The sequence below is a fragment of the Taeniopygia guttata genome, chromosome 1A, assembly GCF_048771995.1.
Source record: "Taeniopygia guttata chromosome 1A, bTaeGut7.mat, whole genome shotgun sequence".
Taxonomy (NCBI): Eukaryota; Metazoa; Chordata; class Aves; order Passeriformes; family Estrildidae; genus Taeniopygia; species Taeniopygia guttata.
Window position 1 is genome coordinate 6,563,447 of NC_133025.1, and position 22,327 is coordinate 6,585,773.

The 22,327-nt window shown below is 45.3% G+C and overlaps 1 protein-coding gene and 1 long non-coding RNA gene across 2 annotated transcripts in view; one reads left to right on the forward strand and one right to left on the reverse strand.

Moving 5' to 3' along the window:
- Positions 1 to 15,288, reverse strand: part of CCDC3 (coiled-coil domain containing 3) — a 34,663-nt gene extending 19,375 nt beyond the window's left edge. The window contains exons 1-2 of the mRNA XM_072918855.1: positions 14,375 to 15,288; positions 13,253 to 13,427 (exon numbers count right to left, since the gene is read on the reverse strand). Coding sequence (XP_072774956.1) covers positions 13,253 to 13,427; positions 14,375 to 14,811 — 612 coding nt within the window. The 5' untranslated portion in view covers positions 14,812 to 15,288. The remainder of the gene's footprint in view (positions 1 to 13,252; positions 13,428 to 14,374) is intronic.
- On the forward strand, positions 13,817 to 21,333 carry LOC140680679 (uncharacterized). The gene is made up of 2 exons (XR_012052040.1): positions 13,817 to 14,032; positions 18,019 to 21,333. It is a non-coding gene; the product is annotated as an uncharacterized lncRNA (long non-coding RNA).
- The last annotated feature ends 994 nt before the right edge of the window (positions 21,334 to 22,327 follow it).

Consider the following 22,327-nt stretch of genomic DNA (forward strand, 5'->3'; position numbering starts at 1 on the left):
CTCTTTTCTCAAGGACTTGCATTGCAGAGTGTTAGCAGTAGCTGATTCCTATCCAGGATAGGGGAGGAACAACTTCTCTGAGGCTCAGACATCAAGCTTGATCTGTAATTTTGAGTTGGGTCCTGTGAGAGGGTGGAGGATAAAGGTTTATACAACCATGAATGCTATGAAGGAAGAAAATAGAGACTGACAACATCTTCCAGCAGAAGAACTGGGAATATCAGATAATAAAGTAGGAAACAGGTTGAAGGCAATCTAAAAGTTGGAAATCAAATCAAAAAGGCAATCCAATTCTCAAGAGAGAGCTGAACAGCTTTACGGGAGATAAATTGACTGGATGTCACTGAATATAAAAAAAGAAAGAAATATATGGAAATTACTTCACCACAGAAACATCTTCACCTGAAAACACTGGAGGATGGGAAAGCATCAGCTAGAGCTCTCTTCCTGTACTCTTCCATGGATACCTTACTTAGGTATCTCTCAGCATACTGTGGGTCTTGGGATAGGGGCAGGGGAGAATGCTGACAGTCTTTTACTTTATTTCCTCAGAAAACTGTCATTTTGCACCAGTTCAGTACTTCTGACAATAAAGCACCTAACAAAAGGACTCCTGTACCCCACTCTGCTGTTGGCTCAAGCCCTTCAGAATGCTGTAGGCAATGAAATTCAATCTTTGCTCACATTTTAAGATCAATACTGAAGTAGACAAGCTCCTTAACTCCATTCAACTAACACTTAAATATATCCAACCAAGAAGCCAATCCAAACCAGAATATTTATCATAAAATGCATAGAAAAACATGTTCGGAGTCACATCTACAGTGTATACATAAACTTCAAACAGAAAAAGCCCTAAAATCAATTTTGAAGTAATTCAAACAGCCCCATGACAGCTCCAGTAATGTTGACTGCATTAGAAAGATTATTCCAGTTGTTCTACAAGCTTTAGAGTTAAAGGCTTTCTGTGTCAGAGACAATGTTCCCTTTCGGTAGAGTATTGATAACATATGTGTCCTCTCTTTTTTTTCCTTTCCTACCATCATTTTAAAAATTGTTTTTTTTATTTCTTTTATACTTTTTGCACCATTTTCTAAATCAGTCCATGGTTGACCGCAGGCCTTAAAAAGGGGAGGACAGAGGTTTCAGAATTTCAAAACACAAGGAATTGCTTTAAAGCAATTTAGAAGATTGGATTTAAATCCACAAAACAAAACTCCACATCCTTCATGCACTCAGTAAATTTTATCCAAAAGGCTTTATAAGCTAAAGAGTACAAAATGCATCATAAGCTCCAGCCAAATTCAAGCCACCTGCTCCACACAGCAACAGATACAGAAGGAGGACTCCAGGCATGCTGCAGTGCTTGATTCAAGCTCTGGACTTTTCCTCATCCACTGGAACTGCTATACCCAGAAAAAGAAGCTAATGAGACCATGGTCAAGGTGTTGTGGCATAAATGGCCCAGGACCACATCAGTTCCTTTTAGACACAAATAAGTTTATATGTGGCCAGACCACAATGTGAGCTCAAAGACCTCTGTTCTTGCAATTAATACATTGTCTTTGCCCCAATGTTGCAGTAGGTGCAGCATTAGGAGATCTTTGCACTCCCATATTTTGCTGGGCAAGGATTTCCAAATCCCTGTGCTGCTCTAGAGGAGTCGGGAATACTGACTGCAGATAAAACTGCAAGGAAAAGGAAAAAAGAAAAAGAATAAAAATTAAAAAATATTTCCCAGGACTTGGAAAAAGTATACTATGTATGATTAATAATGAGAGCAAACATTAACGCTTCAATAGCCACGTTCCCAGCTCAATAGCTGTGGGGCTGAGGCTGCCCCAGGACACTGCCAATGTGTAAGTTAATGTTTAAAGATATGTGTGGGCTTAGGAGCAAATTAAAATACACAACGAGCCCTGGGCAAGCCTGAGATTTCTCCATTTCAAAACATAGGAAATGCTGTAAATACCATAGCAAATGCAATTAGCAGAGCGTGATAAACACCACTTCGTTAGCAGAGACCACAGGAGGCTTCTCCTGTTTCAGAGTTTCTGACAATGAGCAGGACCAGAGGCTGATCCTGAAGTCCAGACACAGAAGAGGGAGGCAAATGCCTCAGGGATGCCTCCAGTCTGGGATTTTGTTTTCAGCCCTTCTCTGGCCTGATGCTTTGATGGAAGGGTTCTGCTCCTTCATATCCTTGACATCTGTAAAGTGCTTCTTGAGCAATGACTGTCTGTAAGGACAGGACGTGTTCCAGCAGCTCCAGAGTGCCACTGATTTGGAAGCACCAGGACATTTCCCATCAGTAGTTCAGCTGCTTTCAGACATGGGTTAAATATTGGAGGATTTTGTCACTGGATGCGGTTTCAAGCCATTTTCATTATGGCAGGCACGATTTGAGCACAAAGTATTGTTTCCAGGACATATTTAGTCAATGATTGTACACCTTTGGGAAAAGAATCAAGAATCACATTTGCTCCTCTGCCCTTTGAAACCAAGACTTAAGAAAACACAGGCTCAATTAGGATTTTGAGGGACAGATCATGAAGTGTTCACTCAACTCAAACAAAACATGTCTGAGCCTAAAATGTGTAAAAGGACAAAACCCAAATCATTGATGATAGTAACAACCCTTCTGTAGAGTTTTCTTAAATTTTTTTTTCCAATCCTCAGAGACTTTTCACAACACCAGCATTAATGTCCAGCATGGCACACAGAAATTGGAAGTGATTTTTAGAAAAATTCACCTCCAGGTTGTCTTTTTGAATCCAGCTGGTGAGGTGGGCTTTAGATTCTACCAGGTACCTCCTGGAGCTGCTCAGCTATAGAGTGGGGGACATAGACCCTCTCCAGAGAGAGAAGCATAAACATCCAGCTTGGAGAGTAACAGGAGAGGGACAAGGGGTTCTGAAAGCCTACACAGCCCCTCCCAGAGCCATGTCATGAGCCGTGCAGTGGCTCTTCCTCCAGAGGCAGGCAGCCAGAGAATGTCTTCTTCTGACCCACCTCAATCTCCCAGCTAGACCCATGCTTTGTAAATAATGGAGATTTTCCCACATCAGTGGGCCACACATTGTGGTGGTTTATTTCTTCATTTCCTATTCTCATGAGTTATTTTAATTTTCTCTCATTGACATTGCTATTTTTTCTTTGTCTCTACTCACAGAAAAATCTCCAGCAGAGATACTTACAGACCAAGTAAGGTTCTTCCCCACAGATAAGTTATGTACACGCAGATTCCCACTTAGACAACTTTTATAGACCATGAATAATAAACTCTCTCCCAGCCAACCCAGACCTCAGAACTCTTTTAAAGTGTGGGCAGGCATGTGGCAGAGGTGCTAAGCTCTTTCCTCATTATTGCTCATTTTCCGCATGCAAGGATGTTGCTTTAAAGAAGAAAAACAGCCTCATAACTCTGCAACAAAATGGAGAATTCTGAGTGGATGCGGCTGCTGTGTTTTTGCTTCAAAGGCTCTGAAATGGGATTTCTACCTTTCCCCATGTAAGGGAAATTAGGACTTAAAGCATCTGAATTTCTATTCCTATTCTCAGTTATTGTCAGTACAAGCTGTTCCTCCACTTTGACTTTCTCTCTTTTCTCTCCCCAGCCACCATCCACATAAGCATTTAAATAATTTTCCACAATAAAAGATAATCTAATAAACAACATCCAGAAGAACATATTTGTGTTTGTACCCTAGTTAAAGGCTCTGGAAATACAAAAAGAAAGACAAATATAAAATTGTACTCTGAGATGGGTGTACAGCAAAGACAAATGAAGGCAATAAACTCATTATATTTTGAGGAAATGAAGAAGATACAAGACACCATCCACCTGAAGAAGGAAGCCAGACTTCATACCACCAACATGCTCTGTTTGAATAAACAACTAAACTTGTTGCTGCTCATTTGTCACCCACCTGAAGAAAAATCCCTACTCAAAGTACAGCACTACCTGTGCAATAAGACTGGAAGTCATGGGAGGGGAAGGGCAAAGGATTTTGACAGTTAAGTTTACAGGAAAAAGAAATTCAGGCAGTTGTTTTTAATCCCAGAGGGCATGAATCTAGGAGCAAAAAGAATTGTCTCCACTGGACTGGGAGCCCAACACACCTGCCTTTCTTTTACCTCTGCAGAATGGAAATAGTTCTCCTGCTGCCCCTGCACAGTGAAGAAGATGGGTCAGTTTGAGGATAACAGTACGTAAATACTAGGTTGCATTTAAGTCCCACATCTTTTCTCAATATAAAACATTGCACCAACATTGCCCCTTGCAGTTGCTACTGTTTCCTTACTGATCTAGGAAATGCAAAAATACTGCAGAAAAAATATCCATTAAGTGCTTTCAGATCTCGGGAAATATTTGTTTTCTTGCTCTTAAGGTTTTTGGGCAGAAATTCAGACCTGGCTTTTTAGTTATATTATTTTCCTTTTGTATTTTACAGTGTCATGGAAACTTGCTTCTCCCTCAGTGTATTTTTCCCTGCTGTCACTCCTTTTACAGATGACTAGACTAACAGTTGCAGCAGCCTGGTTCCAAAAAAAAGTTGACAGACTGGGGCAGCAAGAGGAGGGAGTCACTGCATCAGCTGCTGGAGGCACCTGCAATGATTTGCTCAGCAATCAGCTGCAATTGGTCCACCAAAACCGTATGTTCCCAGTCCCTCAAAACCAGGCATTTTGGTTTGTCACTTCATATTAGCTGCAGCAAGGGGCTGAGCGCTGCCAGGGCCAGTGGCCAAGCCAAGGCTGGCACCACATGGCTGCTCCTGGCTGAGCACAACAGGACAAGGACACTTCTCCAGGGGAATTTGGAAAGGTACTTGGCTGGCAGAGGCAGGACTGGCTTTAAAAGGCTCTGTCTGCAGCTTCCATTAGGGACTCAAACTCCTGCTGCCTCAAAGCCAGCTTGGCTTGTCATTTGTGAAAATAAACATCAAAATGCATGGGCTGGGAGAAAATACGTCCCAGATTAAAAGATCTCATCTCCCTTCAAGCCACAGTGGTTGATCTGGTTACAGGCAGCATCACAGGTGTCCTGCTGCCAGCTGGATTTTGGTGGCCATTGATCTTAATAAATGTTTTGCTCCATCTTTTTCTGTATCTATCTCACAGATGGGTCAGGAGAGAGAGAAGTTGAAAGAAAATACTTTCTCTGGGTTCAAGGTCAACAACAACTAAACCAAAGGACAGGTGTGCCCACAGTGCCTGTAGGAGCATCATGTGCATCAGGGAGAGATCCTGGTCCAGGACTGCTGATCTACATGAATCATCCTTTCCACCTGCTGACCAACACAAAGTATCAATTTGCACACAAAAACCACACAACTCATCTACAGACTCACAGATTTACAGAAGGGCATGGTGGCTCCCATAACTGGGTTTAGCAACACATAATACTGGTACCTCCCTCATCAATTTTGGCAGACCTTGTTCCAGAAAACTTGCCTGAGATTCATTCTGAATGTATTCCCCAAGAGGTGGCTCAAAACAAGGTCTAGGAAAATCCAAGCACATATGAAGAGCCATGTGCAGCCAGTTCTGATGTTTGCTTCCCCCTCTGCTCCCAACCCAATCAAAAGCACTGGAATAGCCCCAGTATGTTACTGTGAGCAGGATGCCAGGACTCATATCTGAGCATCTTTCAGTGGCTCCCAGGCAAAGTCAGTACCTCCACCCTCTGAGACTGAAATGTCATGGGACAAGTATGACTTGTAAGCCTAACTGGATTCAAAAAAACCCGTGATCTGCTTCTTTGGACTGCACATTCTGTTTTGCCTTGGGTTAGTAAGATGGTACATTCACCTTAAGAACACCAGCCTCAACTCTTCTCCTTGGAGAACACATCCCAGGTATCTGGGGAGCACCTTGAGTACAAAAACTTCTGTTGAGGAAGGGGATTTGGCTGTGGACACAAGGTCTTTCAAGCATGCATTGCCCTGCCCTCCTCAATTTCACAGCCCAGATCTGTACCAACACTTTCCCTGCACCTCTCCCTTCATCTTTCACAGTGGTGAGATGTCCCTTCTCACTTTCCCACCCTGGGGAGGCTGTGAGGAGGAGGGCAGGGAAGCAGAAGTATCACTCACACACAGGGAAGGAGACAGTGGATTGAAATCAGCCTCCTCATGTCTTCTAGTTGCCACTTTTCTCATGACAGTGTCATCTCCAGAGGGGATGGATGAGAGGTCCACCATTCACTACAATGCTGCATTTCCCAGCCCATCTTCACATGTGGATGCTCAGGATGGGCTTCAACCTTCCCACTGACCCCCCCTGAGGGAGGTATCACCCCCCTCAGCCATTTCTGTGTTAGCATAGAGAAAACATGACCAGCTCAATCAAAATCCCATCTCTCCTACCTACACAGTGCCTTGGCCCTTGGCTAAGAGACTTTCAAAGGCCAGAGGCTCCCAAAAAGCTCTTCATCCAATTAAGAAAGCTCTGCAGCAGGACTTGTGCCCAGCAGCACAAATCCAGCACTGCAAGTCTTTCAGCCATGTCTGGGCTGGAAAGCCCAAGGCTATGGCATCCCTGCAGACAGCCTTGGATCTGAAACAGAGGAGGGACAACAGAGTCCCTTCAGCCTCACCTTTGTGTCTCTCAACATGCAGAGCTCAGCCTACAACTATCAACTCCTCCGTGGCCACCAGCCAGATGGAGAAGCCAAAAGATGTCCTGGGGCTGGGATCAGATGCCTGTTTACCACCAAGTTCAAGTACAGCAGCAGATAGCCTTGTGCCACAAAGTATGGAATGAATTAGAGCGTTTGGCAGAACTTCGTTAAAGTGCGACTCTGGATAATTAAAAGCGGCCTGGAGCCATGTGGGTCTCCCTTCCCTGCCAGTTCCTGGAAGGATTGCTGCTTCACCCTTCAAGGAGGCAGCAGTACATACACACACACACACACACACAGCCCTGGATGTCTTGGCATTTCCTTGCTTGATGAGCTGGAAACTGGATATTTTTAAGGATATTATGTACTTGGATGTGCCCAAGACACAGCAAGAGAGAGCCATGCTCTGGAGCAATCTGCAATGCCTGATAGGCAGCAGGTTGGTCCAGACACACTCACCAGGAGCTGTGGCACTCTTTGGGGCTCCCCTGTTGGTACCAGGAGGGTGCTAAGTGGGCTCTCACCTCAGCACCTCCCCACCACCATGGCTGCCATGGGGTACAAGAGCTCAGATGGGTGGGGAAAAGCTCCATTTTCAATCCCAAATTCTGACTGTTCACAAATGATACCAAATCCAAGGCTCCCACATTACATCAGGTCATCCCTCTTGCATTGTGTATGAAAACCAGCCAATCTACCCACAACAGAGATAGATAATGTGCCTCTAAGAAACAACTGAAAACCAGAGATATTGCCCATTTTACTCCTGGGAAGCGCTGCTCAGAACACCTTCTGGGTGTTATAAATATTATTAAGACTATATGCAATGGAAACATCCTGTGGATAAGGCTATTGTGTATTCCTTTGTGATCTTTTACTCTGTGTTTTATCAGCCTGTCTGTATGTGGAAAGATAGAAAACTGATAGAGATACGCCAGTCAGAGCTCTAAGAGTCCCCTACCACAGCCTGGGTGTGAAGATTCCAGAATCATTGTCATTTCTGAGCCAAAAGACTCCTGGGGATGGTACCCAAATGTATCAATTGTCTTGTGGTCTTTCTTTACCCCAGACTCTTGTCAGCAGTTCTCCATTTCATCTGATATTGCTTAATGTACTCAAATTAAACACAGATCATAGGGAGGGGTTCGCCCTGGGTGGGTTTCTGGGAGGAAAACAAAAGCTCTGAAAATCACTATGAAAACAACCCAGAAGTGATGGCACTTTCTATCATGCTATTAGGCTCACGGAGAAACAGCTCCTTTAACCAATGGCAGGGCAAGAAACCACAGATAAAGGAAGATTTTCAAACCTCTAGATATTGGACCCCACTTCAATTCTATTTTGAGGTCTTTTTGTACTGCCCTTGCCACGTAGCACTGAGTTTAACAGAGATTATTTCGTATTTCCCAAGTGCCTTAAGAAGGGAGAATGTCTAATGTAGCTCATGCCACAAGCAAACACAAAAACTCAGTACATGGGAATTAAAGAGAACTGTGCAGGATGCTACCTGCTCTTTTTCAGACTGCTTCTTCTTCTTCTAAAACAGCTGACTCTGGACTACATGAGCAGCATTTTCCAGTCTTGAAATTCATCTCACAGCACTCAGAGCAGAGAGGGAACTCTGCAAGAGCAGGAGCTTTTAACTTTAATAAGAGAGAAAAAAAATTAATTTTTCATTTTAATTTTGTGAATAACATGGATAACACAGTTATCAGCTTATTTTTCCTAGTGGCCAGGATTTGCAAGACTCACAGAGCAGAGTCACTTTTGGCATCAGCAATGACCTTCTCAGCCACTACAGGAAGACCTCTGGCACATGCATCCAAGGCTCTCTCTGGACAGGATACTGTTTAATCACTTCCAAAATCAGGGTAGTCTGAAAAATTACAGGGACTTCCCCAACTTTCCTTCTTTTTTCCTCCTCTCTGGGGGCATGTTGCCTGGGAGATGGATCAAAACAAGTCCCCATAGCAAACATCACGTGAACAAGCCCTTCTCTGGTAGGCAAGGAGCTCCAGTACAAGTGGCTACTTCTGTGTGGCTTGTGCCCTCGTGGTGCTGTGAAGTGTCACTGATTGAGACCCTTTACCATTCACCTGGTTCAGAGCATCACGGAAGAGCCAGGCTGGGACCAGCAGATGTGCTGCTGCCCACAGATGGGCTCAGGCATTCACCCAACCCAGTGACTCCCAGTCTATGCACAGAGCAGTTGCTAAAATACAAATATTTCTGAAGCTATTTCCTCTACTTCCATAGAGGAAGAATGTAATTTAATTTGATTTTTGCTTTGCACAGTAATGGCAAGGCCATTTATGCAATTACATTGCTTTTCTTATCTAGTTTCCTTTTCAGCTGCTCCAAAGCCTTCCAGGTGTCCCAGTCAGGTCATTAGTCTGTTACAGCCACCAGAGAAGAAGATCCAAACCCAAAGATGATAAACAGATATTTGTAGACTGTCAGGCTAACCCACTAATCACCTTGCTTTTTATTTGGGACACTGACTACTCCCATAAAAGCTTTATTACTAGAGATAATACCTCCAGATAAAGCTCGAGGTCTCTCAGAAGGCAAGCCCATTCATCTAAATCAATTGAGGTGTCATTGTGGTTGTGGCTCTGCTGCTTGAGTCAGTGCAGGGAGAGAGACTTAATAAAAGGTATAGTCTCCTCCTGCAATCTCTGAGCTTAAATGAAGTTATTGGACTCCTTAATTTCCATGGACTTTATCTCAGTGCTCCCACTGTTGCTCACAATTGGGCTGACACCTTGACATCAGCCCCTTGTTGTGATGCACGTGGGGTCATTTTGCAGCTCTCCTGCACACATAAGAGGGAGGCCAAAAGAACACATTTCCTTACCAACCTGTTGATAAAACCAGTTCAAGCCCCTCTGAACAATAATTAGAAGTGCTTCTAGAGATTTCTACTGTCATTATTGACACCAGACCTCAAGTCACTTCTCCTGTAATCCCTTGTGTGCAGACAAAGCAACAAGGTCCACTTTATGAGATGACACAACCCTGCAGAAGGCCAGAAGGAAGAAATTACAGCTCGTAGATTTACACTAAAGTGGTGAAACTCTGCAGAGGGGCTAGATTTCAATCCCAATGTACTGCATCATCCCTTGGTTTTAGAAACAACCTTGTGGAAACCACTGCAACAACGAGCTGGAGTAAAGCAAGAGGTCTGCAACATCACCAAAGGTCTGAGACAAAAAGGCAAGATGAAGCCACATTAGTATTTTCCTCTGCAAATGTGGAGGCCAAAATGCAAGTGTCTAAAGAAACAATGGCACGAGCTATCATTGCACTCTGAAATGGCCAGAACAAGCGCCTAAGTAAATTTATGAGATTGTAGGGTTATTGGAAAACTATGGAAAGCAGTATTTGGCTCTTAGCCCAGACTAAAGGGGCTTAAAAATGCAGCTGGAATTAGCTTTCAGCAAAAGCAGCAGGCCCAGGATGAGAAAAGTATTATACTCAATGAAATGTGCCTTGGGTCTGACCTCTTTTCATCACACACCATGGGCCTTTCTGAAAATTAAATTAAAGCATTTTACCATGATGGAAAAGCCAGGTGGCACATCCCAGTGCATCAAAAAATTCCTGCACATCTATTTGCTCTCTTTTGCCTTATCAGACACATTTGCTGGAAAGAGGAGAAGGAGCTGTCAGTGCTTTCCTAGTTTCACCCCTCGGGCAGCCCAGACAAGGCTGCCTGCATGCAAGGAGCATTGCAGACAGAGGAGGACAAGCAGGAGGACAACAGGTCACTTTTGGGTCACCTGCTCCATGGCCAGATCAAGCACACCCTGCAGAAGGGACCTCTTCCTTGGAGTATTGCATGAGGCAAAGACACTCATCCATCATGGGATTTTCTCACATTCTGGCTGAGCATCCCAGAGCTGCAAACCCAAATTATCCATTGCAACTGCACGTGCTTCTAGCACCAAAATCTCTCTTAAAGTGTCCACCCCAGAAATATATCAAGACTGGGATTCCAAAAGATTTTCAGAGTATGGGATTTATCTGTAAACAAAAAATGTCATCACTCCTTTATTCCAAACCTCCTCTGCTGCTTTTCAAGTTGTCCCTGCATGCAGCTGTTCCAACACCTGGAGGCAGGACCTTACTTATGAACTCCTGGGACGAGAGTTTCATCCCAGCTGCCTTCTGCTCGGAATGTCTCAGCATTTCCACCTCTCCTCTCTGACTGCACAAAACATCCATGATGTATTTTAAGTAACTATTTATGTCAGTACACAGCAGCTAGTGAGACCCCTGATTCCTCACTACAGTATGAGCCTCATCAAACAATCCTTCTCTCTCTGTCCAAGCTCTTCCAAACTTGACATCATCACAGAAACCATCTTTGGATGTACTCAGGCTCCCAAAGAGGTTCTTTCTCAAAAACTCAGGAATAATGCTCTGAGTTATGCTCACTGTCTGTGCCATGAAGCTGGCACACACCACAGATTTCAGCTCAGGAGCCACCATGGGCCAGCTTGGCCGAGCAAATTTGGAAACAGAAATGTGACAGGATGTGAGAAGACACAGTGAAAATTGGGGGAAACACCACTATATGTAAAAAGACAGAGAGAGAAAGGAAACGTAAAGAGACTTGTACCTGGGAAGAGCTGAGGAACAAACCCCTAATATCGCAGCCACCAGAAATGTCACCCCTTTCCCAGGCTGGGGCACGCAGGCGCCGGGAGCCGGCGCTCGGCTGGGCAAACACAGATGCAGGAGCTGAATGAGAGCACAGTCAGCCCCATCTATTTTTAACTGGTGCAGAGGAAGCTTTTACTTTTCATTATGAAGGCGAGACAAAGTGTCCATCAGTTGTGCTGAATTTGTTCACTGGATGGGTGGGGGTTGAAGGGTGTAAAGCCCCTGGCCCCTGTCTGTGGGACCAGCAGCTCTAATCCCCCCCAGTCTGCTCACAGCTGCATGGGTCAAAGAGTGCAACAGCTGAAATGCACTTTTGATACTTTGCTGAGGGTTGCCCCAACTCACCCTGGGGGTTTCTGCCTGGTGATTTCCATTAAGGCTGACTGGTGAGATTCACTGCTGGCATAAACGAGCACCAGCCCATCAAGATCCCCTACATTTAGCTCAGCATGACGACATGAACAGTGCAGAGGCATCACAAGCAGACACTGGCAGTTGGATCTGGTGGCCTACCAATGCCACTTTGATGCCCTGGACAAAAATCTGTGGATTTGGCAGCCTCAGCACCTTTACTTGCCAAGTATGTTGCTTGTGGCACTGAGGAGCAGGGGAGTGGAGGGAGGAGGCAGGGCTTGGACCAAGGCTCTCCACCTCCCCCTTCTTGCCCAGACAGGGTTACAGCTCTGCAATTTAATTGTAGGATAATTAATTTCCTCTTAAATATCAATTTCTGCTGCTGTCCCCACACATTAGAACAGCACCATTCCACACTCCCTCCCCAAAACATCAGCAGCAAGAAAACTCTTGCTCATGGGGCATCCCAAGGAGAGGAGCTGTGTCACTGGCCAGGTGGCCACACAGCAGCTTAAACTTTGTGTGCTGGCATTTGGCCAGGTGGTGAAAGGAAAAGGCTCAGCCAACTACTGAATTCCCTGCATCCATCTCCCAAGCAAGCCACTCACACATCTGCTGTCATACATAAATATCATGCCTTGGGTAAATCCACAAAAGACACAAGCGATGACACCTGTCCTGTCCATCCTGACCTAGAGGGGTGCTTAAAATGTTCTCAGCTACCAAGTGAAACCACCAGCCTCACAGAACAGGGTTTGGCACTAAACCAGGTCTCCAAGTTCCACTTTTTCAAAAGTATATGCACATCCAGAGCATGCACACACATAACAACATGTTGCTCCTCTCTGCCAAATAAGCATTTGTTAAAAAACTGCATTTATTACACACACTACAATCCCATAAAGGGGCTCAGAAGCCACTAACAGTGGCATCTTTGGGTGTTCTTAAGGGAGGATTGCCTAGAGGGTGAACTGCTTTCTGTGGCCTTCCTTGAATGGAGAAAGAGAGATTTCATCTCTCTAATTCAGAAGTGCTGGCATCACTTAGAGGAGCCCTGGCCTCATCACGCACATGAAATGTACCCTTAAGAGTCTTTTTTTCCCCAGAGGCAGCTCAGGGCAATTATTTAAGTAGATGTTTATGCTGTTATGTGGAGTCAGGCAAGATTAATCCCTTACAGTCTGTCATGGTCCAGGTACTGCTCTCACTTCATGAGATGAACACGGAAGTTCAAAAGCAAATACCTGCTCCTGAGCATTTCAGCTGAAATTTAAAAAAGAGGTCTAGAGATAGCAAACTCAGAAATTATCTAGGTGGGGGAGGACAAGATCACAAGTAATACTATTTTTAACCTATTGCTCATGAACAAGTTGATACAAAGCTTTGTTCAGGTCCATGGGAAGCTGAAGAGCTTAACAGAGAGGTCAGCTTTGAAAACAGTTTAATATTTCCTCACCAGTGTGCTACTTTGCTAGTGATACTAGCCAATGAACAGGAAAATCAGGGACTTGCTGCTCTGTGTTAATATACATATGCTTACAAAGGACATGGGAATGCCTGTGGCCACTTTGAAAACAAGCACTGGAAAGAAAAAGAACCCCTTACCCGGTTGTCCTCTTGGATCTCCCAGTCACTGGAGAAGCTCAGCATGTGCTGTGCCTGTGAGCAGTTTGAAAACTGGAAAAGGCTGGCAAACATTCTTCTGTTCTCCTGGGTGTCAGGGAAAATCGCCTCCTGGAAGTTGACTCCATGTGGCAGGAGGATGTAGTTCTCATCCATTCTGGAACACAGATTGCAGGGGCAGCCCACTGTGACAATGAACAGCACTTTGTCCTGCAGAAGTCACCTGTCATACTCCAGCCTGGCTCAACAAAAAGTCACACAGACTTTTAGCCAGCAAGTGGCTCTCAGCTCTCCTGACACCAAAATGACAATTTCCACCACAAGCATTGGGATCAGGCAGCAGCAGTAAGAACCAAACAGGCTCCTTCCACCCTGCAGATACCTGTGAAACCCCATGAAGGAGGCAAATCTGTATTTTGGTGCCATAGTTTCTACTGGATTTTCATCCCATTACCCTTAAGCACAGAGTTTAAGTACTCTTTCAAGCAGTCAATAAATAACTTGTGTCAATAAAACCTGTTTAAAGATGTTGCTGCAGACTAAGCCCTAGACAGCATCAAAATTACTTTTGTCACACATCCAGTCTAAGAATATACCAAGTATTTCAAAACAAGCCACTGAGTAGTATTTCGCAAATGCTCTCGAATTGAAAGGTCACGGAGATGGCTCTGTTCCCACATTGTGGTTTATTTTCTTATTCTTTCGATGAGCCCAAAGTCAGGGTCTGGCTGGGACTCGGGAGAGTCGATGGAAAGCTATCGGGTGAGTATTTGGGGATGGGTTTTAAACTCCTATGCCAAACTTCGGCAAACAGGCGCTGGCCTCTCTCCAGCTCTGTGACCACCCCGCCTTAAAAACAAAAGCAGCAGCACCCACAAGCTACTCAACAGCAGCTCCCTGTGCATGTGCTGGAATACTATGGGAGTTTGGTGCTCCGGGCTTCTCTTTCCCTGTGGAAGTGTGTGTGGAAGCGCAAAGGAGAAGGCGCTGCGCGGAGCGAACCCTCCGGGCAGGGCGGGCGCGCATCCCCCGCCCGCGGAGATGCCCCGGAGCCGGGATGCGACATCCCAACCCCTCCTCGGACCCCCCTGCCCCGGGACTCACCGGAGGAAGAAGAAATAAGCGTAGCCCTGCATGACGGTGTGCGAGTGGCAGGAGAAGTAGCCGAGGCCGGTGAGGTTGAGGCGGGAGCCGGCGGGCACCTCCAGCATGCTGCCCCACGCCTGGTCGCACAGCAGCTCGATCTCGGCCGAGTAGAAGAGGTCCCCCGCTCCCTGCTGGGGGCCGCCGGGGGGGCCCCTCTGCCAGGGCAGGTAGTTGTAGGCGCCGTAGGGGTCGGGGTGCAGCGCCAGCACCCGCGCGTACACGATGATCGCGGCCAGCTCGGCCCGGCAGCCCTCGCTGAGCGGCCGCCACTCCGCCGGCAGCTGGCAGCCCCCGGCACCGCCCGTCCGGGCCCCCAGCAGCAGCACCAGCCCCAGCACCAGCACCGGCACCGGCACCGGCACCGGCACCGGCACCGGCACCGGCTGAGGCGGCATCGCGGGCGGGTCCGCGCCGGGCGGGCAGCGGAGCGCCGCGGTCAGGGGGCTGGAGCGGGGCACGGACGGCCCGAAAGCGCTGCGGGCTGCCCCGGAGGCTGCGGGGGAACCGGGGCTGGGCAGAGCGCGGGAGGCAGCGAAGGGCTGCGGGTGCAAAGGGGCGGATGCACAGAGGGATGAGAGCCGGGCAGGCTGGAGTGAGAAGGGGCGAAGATGCAGAGGGTCGAGGGGCAGGAGGTGTGCGGGGGCAGAGATGCGAGGAGCAGAGATGCAAAGGGGAGGGATGGGAAAAGGCAGAGATGCGAAGGGGCAGAGAGGCAAAGGGGTGGGCTGTAAGCGAGAGAGGTGCAAAGGGGGAGGTGAAAAGGGAGGGATGCAAAGGGGAGGGATGCAAAGGCAGGGTTGCAAAGAGGAGGAATGCAAAGGGAAGAGGTGGACAGGACGGAGACTGCAAAGAGGGAAGATGTAGAAGAGCAGAGATGGGAAGGGCAGACGTACTCCGGGCTGAGTGCAGCTGCTGCCCGACACTCCCTGGACCCGGGGTGAGCGCTTGGTGGCACCCAGGGCTTTGAAAAGTGAAGGTGTGGCTCGTAGGGTTTTGGAAGTATAAGGGTCTCAGTGGAGCAGGGGGCAGTGCACAGCTCCTCTAGGAAAGAAAATCCTGGGAAACTTTAGATGCGTTTGTATAGAAAGTTGTAACTCTAGTCATCCACTTCTCCCACTTCAAATGAGGCTGGAGAAAAACTTGCAAGTGTAGGAGACCAGCTCTTCCTAGCAGTCTGCAATCAGTTTCCAAAATACATCTGGTGAGCAAGGTAAAAGCCAGGTCTCAATATATTTTGACTTCCCACTGCTTCATCCTAGAACAGCTGATGCAGCTTTTTGGCAGATAGCTCAAAGACTGACCCTCTCCCCACATACAAACTGCTGTGGAGCTTCTCCCAAAGATCCCTAGGGGCCTTGCACCACTCACAGCCTCCAACAGCCTCTTTCTATTTCAGTATTCTCCTTTTCCAAAATCTGATCTCACTTGGAATAATAGTCAGGAATGGGACACTTAAAATGTTCTGGAGGGGTTTTTTGGGTTTTTTTGTATGAATATCATGGAGACACAGTCACAGCTAAATCTCTCCCTGGCTGTAGAGGTTACTCAAAGTCTGACAGCATGTCATGGCTGGTTCCTTTAATCTCACCCTCCATCTGTCTCCATCTGCTTCTCCAGTTCTCTACAAGGACTTGGAGCTCTTGGAAGCAGAAGGTGCCTCTTTGTTCCACGTTCATGCTGTGTGTGGTATAGGAGGGTCCTTGTGCAGGACTGGGGTTTGAAATAATGTGCAAAATAATGAATCATCAGTTGGATAATGCTGGGTCAGCTTCATAACAGTGAGACAAAACAGTTTCAGTGACAAGAGTCTTCCTCTGGCATAGTTTCATCAGTCTCATCTGTGTGCTGAAGAGTTTAACAAAGTAGTATTCATATTTCATGATGGCAAGATGCTACAATATATTTCACCATAGCTTTATGCATGGACAGCAAAGTTGATTCTTGCTAAAAGATAAACAGATTTTGATTTTTTTTTTCCTTAAAAAAAATTCAGAATGACAGAGTTTTTCTAATTTTTTTTCCCTGTTTCTCAAAGATCAACAAATTGCTTCAAACTTTCAGGAAAAAAAATTTTAAAGACAGTTTTGAATTTCTTTAAGAAAATATCCTCAAGAAATCCCAAAAGACCAACCAGCTCAGTATTTCTTTAATGTTAACCATTAGGAAAAACTGCTTATTGCTTTAGAACCTGACAAAACTGTGGTGGAGAAGGTTTCAGAGCCTCTTTCAGTAGGTTTTAGATAAATAAAAAGAAAATAAAGAGTAAAACAAAGAATTGAGGCTGATGTTGACTTCAGCTAATGCTGATGCAGTTTTGGAGGCATTTTGTGCAATCCAGTGTAAATGGAGGCTTTGACATGAACCTCAGGTTTCTATGAGAAATGGTATCTTGAGATATTGACAAAAAATAAAGAAAGAAGTGCTGCAAGTGGTGGGAGAGATGTTCAGCCCATCCAGGGTGGTCTCTCCATGTCTGTCTATGTCTTTCCCAGTGGTACAACTGTGTCAGAGCTTGGCAGCTTCACCCACATGAATCTTGGGGTGAGTGTGGGCAGCAACATGTGAGTGTTTTATTACTTCAGTGCCACTTCTCTGGAGGCAGAGCCCCAAGGAGCTGAAGTGATGTTTGTAACCACAGGTTGGTTGGTTTTGTCCTGGGAACCAAATTCCCATCTTGTGTGAAATGCAGTTTCTATTTCCTCTGTGTATACATAGAAGATTGATATCTTCTGGGTAGAAAAGCCTCACATTTAACCTTCATCTCTGCTTACTGTATGTTGCAAGTAAATAATGGTCAGCTGTCCTCAAATCACTTTGCACATATCTGATCTGAACTGTGATCTGTTCTCCTGTTCCTCACATTTCATTTAGCCACCACAAAACATAACATAATTTAACTGGGAGGGAGGACAGGGTGAGAAAGGACAGGCAGCTCACAAGCAAAATATGGAAGTCTTTCATTAATGCTACTATTAATAGCCTAAACTGCTTATATTTGATCAGGGTGTTTGAATCAGTGAGCCAGCTGAGAAAACACAACAGCATTTGCTGGCATACTCTTGTGCTGGCTGATGCTCTCCAAATTGTTTTTTGGTGGTGATTACCAGAGTGTGGATGCAAATAACTCATGTTATTCTGTGGGATTTCTCTGGCATTCTGCAGAGTGGTCATGTCAGCATTTTGAGGATATAGCAGGCATCCATGGAGTTGATTTTAGAGCTGAATGAGCTGAAGGGGGGTCTTAGCCATAACCTGGGAGCAGATACAGTAGGTGTGCAAATCTACACATAAAAATATCTCTTATTTGGAAGTGCCTGATTTCCTTGGCCTCTTCCATTCATGTTTGCCAGTGCTGTGCCCACTGTCACTGTGAGGACTTGGGGTGGCTCATTTCCTCCCATGCCCTCTGTGACATGTCCCCAACTGAGACCTCTCCCTGTCAGGGGTATCTCTGGAGATTTATCAGTGTGTAACCTTTCCTTCCCATACCAATGAGCAGATCCCTTTGTTAAATAGCAACTCAGATGGGTATTTTGATAAAGAATTCAAACCACCTATATTCAGTGATTAATGTGATTTTGTTCTTAAATTTCTCTCCACAGAAGGACCATCAATTTTCTTCTCTCTTCCTTCATTTCTGAGGTAGTGAAAAGTAACAGGAGCATCTGAATCCATTCCAGGAGTCCTTTCTCTTCCAGCTCTAGATAACGAGGAATTAGTGACATGAAGTAAGGGTTTAAAGCCCTCCCTGGAGACAGCATCCTTCAGATCTGTGTTTGCTGTTTCTCTGCAGGGATCTACCGGCTGATCTGAGACGTTCTTCAGTGCAGCGTGAATGCTTTTGTACTGTGAACTCAGCGTGGGTCTGACAAGTGCTGCAGCCAAAACCAGCTAATCAGAGGAGCACCAATAGAGCCAATTACTGCTCAGGCTGCACTTTCAGCCACTCATGCATGTGCCACAGTTATTCATTCACTTCCTCTGCTTAGATAGTCTTGTAGACTTTGAGACAAGCTCATGATTTTCCCAGGCAGGAGCTCTTCCTCTTTTTTTTTCACACATTTTTACAGATATTTAAATCAAAGGTTTCTCTCCCTGGGCTATGTAATTTTCTTTGCTGTTTCTGTGGCAATGTAGGTGATTGAAATGTTTTAGTGAAACATAGCTCTGCTCTGTCTCTCTTTGCCTCTAAAGAATTGACTGAGTTGAGCATTAGTCCAGGTATCCAACAGGAGAGCACAGTGCTTGGTCTGGCTGCCTTTCTGATGGGTGTAGGTGATCTGAAACCTCAGCCCAGCTGTCTTTTATTTATGTATCTGCAGTGATTCCTTTGTAGTCCAGGGTACAAAATATCAAACCCAGATTTTTTTCCCCCTGTGCACCTCTCTTTAAACTAGGTGACCTACAAAAATGAGTATTTGGCTGTGCTAGTGTCCCCACAGAAAGAGATGTTTTTGTTAGCTTCTTCTATCTATGCTTCTCTAATTTGAGTCATTCTTGTCATAGTTGGACATTTGGTCCATTGTATTTAACTATTTTTCTACCAATACTGGGCTGGCTGATTAAAAAAAAAAATCACATTCCCTGGCCATAGTTGTTCAAGTTTTTTCTTTTGAAGAGTAATCATGACCATGAAGAAACTGGACCTGACTTATGGGATCAGCTGGGAATACATTGTTGTCTCAAAGCATTTGGAAAGATTTCTTTTATGCATAGCAGTAAAAAGACTTTCTGTAATATCAATTAGCATTCAAATAGAAAAGTGAGTAGAAGGATCAGGTAGATGGTATAGATGGAGATCTTTGGCTACACCTTCACTGTATCTTTCTGCCCTTTCTTGTCCTCTTTGGCTTTTACATCTTCACAGAATCATAGAATGGGTTGGGTTGGAAAGGACCTTAAAGATTCCCAAGTTCCAACCCCCCTGTCATGGGCAGGGACACCTTACACTAGACCAGGTTGCTTAAAGTTCCGTCCAACCTGATGCTGAACACTCCCAGAGATGGGGCGTCCACAACTTCTCTGGGCAACCTGTTCCAGTACCTCATCACCTCTCAGTAAAGTTTCTTCCTCATATCTAATATAAACCTACTCTCAGTTTGAAACCAATCCCCCTTCTCCACTCTGCCTTCACTGTGGTCACTGAGTCCTGCTCTCCTTTTCCTCTGCCCTGATCTTTGATTCAATTCAATTCAAATTGAATTCAAATTCAAATTCTCTCACCAATTCAAATTCAGTTTCCTTTGGATCTGCCCGGTTAGCTGTGTTCTCCTACTGAAACTCCAATCTTAGCCTGGTTCCCTGACATCTGGGGACATCTGATCTTTATCTCAGACCCATCATGTCTGAAGTGGAACTGTTTTTCTCTTATCCATCACTTGAACTTACAACCTGGATGACACTTTCACTTTAGACTAGAGAATAGAGACCTCTCTAGTCTCAAGGTTGTGTCAACACTTTCGCTGTAGCCCTGTATCCCAGACATTCTCTCATTCCTGCCATTTCACACAATGAAGATTTTTTTTGTCTCATGCCTGGAGACCTGCAGCATCTTTTCCTGGGCAGACTCAGCCTTGGCCCACCACTGCCTAGCCAACTTATTGCCACACCCAGCGCTTTTCCAGTTCATCATGACTGGGCATGTTTACTTCCCATCTTTTCCCTGGGTTCCCTTGGCTACCACCTCCTCCAGCCCGTTTACAGAAGAACTCTGAGGCAAGGACTTCCTCGGCTCCGCATTTCTGCAGCATCTGGTTCGTGAGCTGTGACTGCAGGTCTGAGAACGAGAATAGCAACAACATGCAAGCTGATTCCAGCCCAAGTCAGCAGAGGCCAGAAGTTGCTGTGCTCATAAGTCTGTTCATAAATCAGTGTGAAATGTGCTGTCTGAACGTTACTCCCAGTAGACACACATCTGCATAACACATACCACTGACACAACCGGCGATGGGAAAGATATCCAAACAGAGCATTCCCACAGCTGGGGAGAAAGGAATAAAGACATCTAATTCCCCTGTCCCTGGGGTGAACTCTGGCTCAGGTAAATGCACTTTTTAAGCATCAAAGGTTTTAAAGGCAGAGGGACTGTTAGGAAATCTAACCCATCCACACTGATGATGTCACCAGGAACTCCTGTGTCATGATCATTACTGAATTTAGAAGAAGAAAGTGGAAGACACACAATTCTCACTTTAAAATCTCAGGTGGTGGAGAAGATAGGTCATCCACTGGTCAGTTGTTCCAATGCAAAAATCTTGTGGCTTTTCTTCTTCTGGATCTGCCTGGCTTTGGATTCCATCCATAGGTTCATGTCATGTTATTGTCCGCTGGGTAGAAAAAAACCCCTCTTGTTAGATATTCTCACCCAGCTTTGGCATTTATAATCCAATATAAGTACTCCCTTGAATAAATTGAATACACTTTCCTTCTCTTGGTGGCAGGATAACTGGACATTATTGTAGCTTGATTGCCCCAGATTTTTAACATTCTTTTCTTCAGCAGACACCAGAGATGAACCCAGGATCATAAAGCCTGGTCTCCAAAGAGACAGGGAGAGAGCAGCACCACCACATCTATTTTGTTTTCTGTTCTTTTATCCAAAAACCATATTTAATCTGCTAGCCAGCATTACACAAGTATGGAACAATTTTCATTGGTCACTCCTGAAGAAAAAATTTATTGGCAAAGTAGAACTTGCCCTGCAATCCAAACTTCACTTATCAAGTGAAGACAATTCTGGTCTGGTTTTGGGCCAGGGCAATAATCCCTCCAGCACCCAGTCACTCACACTGGTTCTCTTCAGCTGCAAGATCACAGCAGAGTGATGAAGAAAATTATGCTTACATAAGTCCTAATGTAACAGTCATAATGTAGGACTTTGGCTTCTTGTCTGGAAATAAAAAGATAGAGATGTGAAATGTTTTGTCGTTGCTCAAGTTTTCTGGATTTATATCTTGTCCCTCCTATGTTTCCTGAGAGTTGAATTTTCTTCAGTTTTTGAATCACAGCTGGAGGTAACGTTTGACAAAGTCTTCTTCTAAAGTGAATTTAGTGTGCTAAGTGGTAACAGATTGCTGGGCCTGACTTCTGCCTGTGCCCCAGCAGAAGAGAAGCAGGACACATCAGAGATGTGGGAAGGGGTTGCCTTTCAAAAGGGCCAAGATGCTCCCAAACAAAGCCCACTCTGTGAGTGCAGAGAAGATGTGCAGGTAGATCCAGCAGAGACATATCATCAGAGACAAGAAACATCCCTGTGCAGCCTTTCTTCCTTCATCACTCAGAAACCAGCACCTGCCCTCAGAGGCTCTTGTGTCGAGCCCCAGTGGAAATGAGAATCATTGCTCTCATGCTCTTACTGCCTGAACAGCAATGGGCGCTTGTGTACAGGAGGCTGCCCAGCCCCAGCCTGGGATGATCCCACACAGACAAACATTTCTTCTTGCACTTCAGCTGGACAGAGCAAAAAGGGGGAAAGGGCATCTTATAATGAGAGACCTTGGCACCATGTAGGGTTAATGCAATTGAACTCACTCTCTGCTCAGTTTTCACAACTGGGTTCTTACTCTGATGAGTTAATTCCCTTTGACGTCCCTTCTGTCCCTCCCCTGCTTTCACTGAGTCTAAAATAACCCAACTGTCCATCTTGCTTATGGAATTACTGAACTTTTAAGAGAACACAAAGTGCTCTCCCACAAGGATTTGGGATTAAACCTCTCTTGTTTATGTTAAACATAACATCTTAATTCTTCCACTGCTGGAGGGCAAATGAGTCCCCACAACCCCAAAGAAACCTGCTTTCAGGCCTATAGCAAAGGTCAGTGTGATTTGTTTCTCATTATAGATGTTCTTTCCAGTGAAGTTATCTCATGGCATATGACAGTTCTGCTACAAAACACCTCTATATAATTGAAA